General features: G+C 34.6%; 2 protein-coding genes across 2 annotated transcripts in view; one reads left to right on the top strand and one right to left on the bottom strand.

Annotated features, from left to right (window-relative positions):
• Positions 1 to 3,303: 3,303 nt before the first annotated feature.
• On the bottom strand, positions 3,304 to 5,268 carry shld3 (shieldin complex subunit 3). The gene is made up of 2 exons (XM_016507568.1): positions 5,132 to 5,268; positions 3,304 to 4,037 (listed from the first exon to the last, which is right to left on the bottom strand). The coding sequence occupies exons 1-2, from the start codon at positions 5,147 to 5,149 to the stop codon at positions 3,402 to 3,404; spliced, it is 654 nt and encodes a 217-aa protein (XP_016363054.1). The 5' UTR covers positions 5,150 to 5,268; the 3' UTR covers positions 3,304 to 3,401.
• A 28-nt stretch (positions 5,269 to 5,296) lies between these two features.
• srp19 (signal recognition particle 19) overlaps positions 5,297 to 6,918 on the top strand; it is a 2,085-nt gene continuing 463 nt past the window's right edge. The window contains exons 1-4 of the mRNA XM_016507569.1: positions 5,297 to 5,423; positions 5,770 to 5,845; positions 5,921 to 5,992; positions 6,070 to 6,188. Of these exons, the coding sequence (XP_016363055.1) occupies positions 5,386 to 5,423; positions 5,770 to 5,845; positions 5,921 to 5,992; positions 6,070 to 6,188 (305 nt within the window). The 5' untranslated portion in view covers positions 5,297 to 5,385. The remainder of the gene's footprint in view (positions 5,424 to 5,769; positions 5,846 to 5,920; positions 5,993 to 6,069; positions 6,189 to 6,918) is intronic.

Raw genomic sequence — 6,918 nt, 5'->3', positions numbered from 1 at the left:
ATAGCCTAAATATTTCGTTCAAAATGTAGTGCATTCAGATTCAGTCTTAAAAGGATAGATCTCCCAAAAAACCACCCAACCAACCAACCAACCAACCAACCAACCACCCAATCAACCAACCAACCAACCAACCAACCAATAAATCAATCAACCAACCAACCAATAAATCAATCAACCAACCAACCAATCAACCAACCAACCAATTAACCAACCAACCAACCAATAAATCAATCAACCAACCAACCAACCAACCAACCAATAAATCAATCAACCAACCAATCAATCAACCAATAAATCAATCAATCAACCAACCAATCAACCAACCAACCAACCAACCAACCAACCAACCAACCAACCAATAAATCAATCAACCAACCAATCAACCAATAAATCAATCAATCAACCAACCAATCAATCAACCAACCAACCAATCAATCAACCAACCAATCAACCAATAAATCAATCAACCAACCAATCAACCAATAAATCAATCAATCAACCAACCAATCAATCAACCAACCAATCAACCAACCAACCAACCAATCAACCAACCAATCAACCAATCAACCAACAAATCAATCAACCAACCAACCAACCAACCAGAGTTCTGAACATCATGAAGGAGATTCAAAGGAATCAATTCACAGATGATTCCTTCACAGATTTACGTGCTTAGTAAATGCTTTCTATTCTTACTAATAAAGTGCACAAATCCCATTATTGAATTGTATAATTGTGATTTCCCACCTGAATTCATCAAGCATCACTGAAGAAATCAAAGGTTCTGCTCTGAATCAGGTGAAAAGGTTGCATTCGGTGATTTAGTAAAGTGACAGTAACTTATTAAAGTTTGTAGCAGTGCTATTTTAGTATCAATGAGATACTATTAGTTTTTGTTAATATTTTGAATTGGTTTTTCTTTTTTTTGATATTTTCTGTTCTCATGTTAATTTTAGTTACAGTTTTAGTAATTTTGTTGTGATTTTTGCCAATTTTATTAGTTTTTTTATTTATGTCTATATATTTTTTATTAATTTATTTCAGTTTTAGTTATTTTAGTACAAGTTAAAATGAAAATAAGAAATGTTGCCTTGGCAACTAGCTGAAATAAAATAAGTTTACGTTTTTTGTTTTTTTTTTGTAGTTGACATTTATTTTAAGAAACAAAATATTTTTTAAGGCTATTTTAAGTATAAATGATATACTATTGTAGTTTTTATTCATATTTAGAGTTAGTTTTTATTTTCTGTTTTCATTTGAATTTTAGCTAGTTTTAATACTTTTTTGCAGGTTTTTCTCATTTTTATTTATATGCCATAGTTTTTACAAAGTTTTTTATATTTTAGTACATCAAGGATGCTTTTATTTTTAAACATGTCTGTATAGCTTTTATTCATTTTTATTTCAGTTTTAGTTTTAGCTTTTTTCGTACGTCGAGTTAAAATGAAAATGAGAAATGCTGCTTTGGCAACTAGCTGAATTAAAATAAGTTTACATTTTGATATATTTTATTTTATTTCAGCTAACGTTTACTTTAAGAAACAATTTTTTTGTGTGGTTTTAGTTTAATTAACTCTAATAACCCTGATACACAAATTATTTGAGGAATAATTATTTTACATCTGTAGCAGTGTTATTTTAGTATCATTGAAATACTATTGTTGTTTTTATTAACAATTAGAGTTAGCTTTTATTTTGTTTTCATTTTAGCTAGTTTTAATAATTTTTTGCATGCTTTTCTCATGTTTATTACTAGTTTTTACTAATCTTCATTTCAATTTCAAGTTTTAGATATTTTCGTCCATCAAGGACACTTTTATTTTTAAATGTCGGTACAGTTTTTATTAATTTGTATTTGAGTTTTAATTATTTTAGTACATCAACTTAAACTTGAATGAAAGTGAGAAATGTTGAGAAATTACGTTTTTTTATATTTTAACTAACAATTTTTTCATGGTTTTATTAGTTTAGATAGTTTTTTTATTTTATTTCAAGTAGCAATTTCTTCATGATTTCAAGTTTTAGTTAATGATAATAACCTCTATCAGCACTAGTACTAGTGATCACTGACCTAGTAAAACAACTAGTGGACATTAACTTAAAGGACTTAAATGAAGGTGAACAAGCGACTCTCTATCAAGCAAGAAGACCGAGACGGATGTGAAACCCACAGCACCTTTAATACACGTGTAAAATGCATGACATATAAAAACAGGTTCATTAACGCCTAATAATAAATACAAATCATCTCACAGCTATAACTTAACGATGTCTCCAAGTTTATGGCCCGTTAGGGTGATCTGTCCTGAGAGCTGGAACTCCTGCTTCAAGAAATTCCCAATATATTCAGAGTAGAAGACGTCGCAGTAGAGCCAGATCTGAGCCAGCGCTCTCTGGTAGTTAGCGTTGCATGTGGGCAGTCGTGAGCGTCTGATGGCTCGGTTCAGATCCAGCCAAAGCTCCTCCATGCCGCGAGAGCCACAGTTCCGCTCACACACCACCCACTTGACTCTCTGACGGAGGTGCAGTGCGTGTTTCTCCACGGTCTTTCGGAACAGTCTTGAGAAGGAGCGTGCGATCTTCAGCGGCGCGCTTCTGTCTGCGATCACGCACCACGAGCGTTTGAATCTCTTGGCTTCGCTCTCAGCCGGTTTCCTCTGGTCTGAAGTGTCCGCCGGTTCCTCCAGACGCAGCCAGAAGCTCTGCAGATCCTCGGAGGAGATCAGAGGAGCAGGTTTGAGGGGTCTGATGGGTCTGTGGGCGTCAGACGCTGACGGGAACCAGGGTTTGAATTGGGGGAGGACTCTGCTGGGAAACTCCTGCAGGACTGTGTGTGTGAGGAGAACCACGTCTCTGACCTCCAGCAGCGGACGGAAATACACACTCACATCCTCACAACACACAAGCAGAGACAGGAGTGTTAATTTCAAGTTTTAGATATTTTCGTCCATCAAGGACACTTTTATTTTTAAATGTCGGTACAGTTTTTATTAATTTGTATTTGAGTTTTAATTATTTTAGTACATCAACTTAAACTTGAATGAAAGTGAGAAATGTTGAGAAATTACGTTTTTTTATATTTTAACTAACAATTTTTTCATGGTTTTATTAGTTTAGATAGTTTTTTTATTTTATTTCAAGTAGCAATTTCTTCATGATTTCAAGTTTTAGTTAATGATAATAACCTCTATCAGCACTAGTACTAGTGATCACTGACCTAGTAAAACAACTAGTGGACATTAACTTAAAGGACTTAAATGAAGGTTAACAAGCGACTCTCTATCAAGCAAGAAGACCGAGACGGATGTGAAACCCACAGCACCTTTAATACACGTGTAAAATGCATGACATATAAAAACAGGTTCATTAACGCCTAATAATAAATACAAATCATCTCACAGCTATAACTTAACGATGTCTCCAAGTTTATGGCCCGTTAGGGTGATCTGTCCTGAGAGCTGGAACTCCTGCTTCAAGAAATTCCCAATATATTCAGAGTAGAAGACGTCGCAGTAGAGCCAGATCTGAGCCAGCGCTCTCTGGTAGTTAGCGTTGCATGTGGGCAGTCGTGAGCGTCTGATGGCTCGGTTCAGATCCAGCCAAAGCTCCTCCATGCCGCGAGAGCCACAGTTCCGCTCACACACCACCCACTTGACTCTCTGACGGAGGTGCAGTGCGTGTTTCTCCACGGTCTTTCGGAACAGTCTTGAGAAGGAGCGTGCGATCTTCAGCGGCGCGCTTCTGTCTGCGATCACGCACCACGAGCGTTTGAATCTCTTGGCTTCGCTCTCAGCCGGTTTCCTCTGGTCTGAAGTGTCCGCCGGTTCCTCCAGACGCAGCCAGAAGCTCTGCAGATCCTCGGAGGAGATCAGAGGAGCAGGTTTGAGGGGTCTGATGGGTCTGTGGGCGTCAGACGCTGACGGGAACCAGGGTTTGAATTGGGGGAGGACTCTGCTGGGAAACTCCTGCAGGACTGTGTGTGTGAGGAGAACCACGTCTCTGACCTCCAGCAGCGGACGGAAATACACACTCACATCCTCACAACACACAAGCAGAGACAGGAGTGTTAAATATACAACGGTAGGGTTGCAAAGGGGTGGAACATTTCCAGGTAAATTTCCAGAAACTTTCCAAAAATCCCTGGAATGTTTCCGAAATTTACTGGACATTTTCCACCTTTTTGCAACCCTATACATCAATAAGAAGTGAATAAATAAATAAAAAATAAGACAAAATAATATATCATCATCTTATGTCTGTTAATAAAAAAAAATACAGTACAAATATTTAAAAAAACATACAAAAAAAATAGAAATAATACTTTCTAGTTAATTAAATTGATTAAAAGTGACAGTAAAGACATTTATAATGTTGCAAAAGATTTCTATTTCTAATAAATGCTGTTCCTTTTTACTTTCTATTCATCTGTGAATCCTGAAAAATAAAATGCATCACAGTTTCACAAAAATATTAATGTTTTCAACATTGATAATAATCAGAAATGTTTCTCGAGCAGAATATTATACTGATTTCTGAAGATCATGTGACACTGAAGACTGGAGTAATGATGCTGAAAATACAGCTGCGCATCACAGAAATACATTACAGTTTAACACATATTCACATAGAAAACAGCTGTTTTACATTATAATAATATTTCACTATTTTTACTGCATTTTTAATCAGATCAATTACAAAAAAAATACTAAACTAAAATGATTTCTACATTTTAACCAGCTAATAACTTATGTACACACTATACAAAATATGTATGTACTGTACAAACAAGATAATTTATATACAGCAAAGAAAAGAGGTAGAATATGTTAAAATAAACTAAAAGCTGCTAAATGACTAAATGTAAAAGTATAAACAGTTTCTCGAGTATTGCACGTTTTTGTTTTGTTTTAACACATGAAGAGAAAACACACAAAACTAACACATTATATACAAAATAAATATATTCTAACAGGTGGTAATGTGGAATTAAATGAATTAAAATACTAAACTATTAAACTGAAATGACATAAAACGCTTTATCATGATATGAGAAGCTGAAAACATCAGCGTTTATATGAACTGGCTTCTCAGCGGGTTTGTGAAAGCGTCCGTCAGCTCCTCTGTTACTCACCTTCACGTCCTGCGACATATTTCACGATCTTTATGAACATGTTATCGAGTTTTGTGAACATGTTAACATGCTAACTGCAGCTAGATAGCTAACGCTCTCCGGACCGACAGGCGGCGCGGTGACGTCACGACGCGCTCACAGCTGACCAGCGGAAGTAGACGCGAGCCGCCGGAAGTGTCGTGTACACAGAGACACTATTCAGCGTTCTGCTTCCAGTCGTTTAACGCGAATTAAACCGAAGAGAAGCTGCAGATATGGCGCATTTAACGACAAACCCGGCGGATAAAGAGCGGTCAGTTTGACGAACACTTACAGTTCACTACTTTATATTTCTGATTACATCTGTAACACTATTTAACTGCAAAACTCAGTGGAGCTCCATGTAAATACTCTGATAATCAGTGTGTGTGTGTGTGTGTGTGTGTGTGTGAGAAAATATATATAAGTATTTTATATGTAAATAAATGTATTTACATTTAATTTTATATTTAAATATATTTATACATTTTTAAGATATATACATATGTAAAAATAGCTATATACTATTTTAATATATATATTTTTTTATAATTTATTTTTAAATCATGTATATATATATATATATATTCTGTTATTATTATTGTATTTTTTCCCACCAGGTTTATGTGCATCTATCCGGCTTACATCAACAGTAAAAAGACATTAGCAGAAGGCAGAAGAATACCTGCAGAGAAGGTGAGTGTTACTGCTGGTGTTGTTCATAATCAGAGTGTATTTGCGTGTGTTTAATCTGTGTGTGTGTGTGTTCAGGCTGTGGAGAACCCGTCGTGTGCTGAGATCCGGGACGTTCTGACCGCCGCTGGACTCAATGTTCTGCTGGAGGTCTGATCATCGGTTTATACGTGCGCTGATTCTGGTATTTAAGAGCTGTGGAATCATGACATCATTTCCTCTTCCAGAACAAGATGTATCCGCGCGAATGGAACAGAGACGTTCAGTTCAGAGGGAGAGTGCGGATTCAGCTCAAACTCGAGGACGGAAGTTTGTGCCAAGACAAGTTTGCATCTAGTAAGCTAGTTCGAAGCATTCGTTACATTGAATAATTAATATTCAAGTAGGGCTGCATGATTTGGGGGAAAAAAAATGTAATTGCAAGTTTTTAAAAAGAAAAGTTCCAGGTTTGCTCTGCTTGTTTTTAAGGCTGCAAAATTTGGCTATAAAATAGCAAAATAATAACAAAAAATTATATAATTTTACTAGAATTTCATTAATAATAAAATAATTATATTATTTTTACCCTAACCCTAAATAAAAATAGAAAAGTTAATATTTAAAAAAAAAAGGTATTCACAATATGGCCAAAATTTTGTGGTTTTTACAAATTATAAATTATATTAAATAATAATAGTACTAAATGAGAATTATTTAAAATAGTATGAAATAATTTAAGAAAAATAAATAAATTAAAAAAATATATATATAATTTTTTATTTTATTGCCAAATTGTGCAGCCCTAAAAAGCAAGCAGAGCAAACCTGGAATTTTTCTTAAATACTATATATATAATTTTTATTATTATTAGTTTTATTTTAATCCTAAATAAAAATAGAAACGTTAATAGAATTAAGAAATATTACTATTGAAATATATAACTGTCAAAACAGTATTTAAGAAAAATAATATACACTTTTAATAATATAAAAATATTATAAACATTTATTTTGATTAATCATGCAGCCATATTTTCAAGTGTTGTTAGCGCTCACATAAAACAATTTATACTGAGGTGTATAATGAGGGGAAACGAG

Source organism: Sinocyclocheilus anshuiensis, unplaced genomic scaffold (assembly GCF_001515605.1).
Source record: "Sinocyclocheilus anshuiensis isolate Anshui unplaced genomic scaffold, SAMN03320099.WGS_v1.1 scaffold1614, whole genome shotgun sequence".
NCBI classification, from domain to species: domain Eukaryota; kingdom Metazoa; phylum Chordata; class Actinopteri; order Cypriniformes; family Cyprinidae; genus Sinocyclocheilus; species Sinocyclocheilus anshuiensis.
Note: the sequence above shows the minus strand (reverse complement) of the source record. Positions and strands in the feature narration are given on the sequence as shown.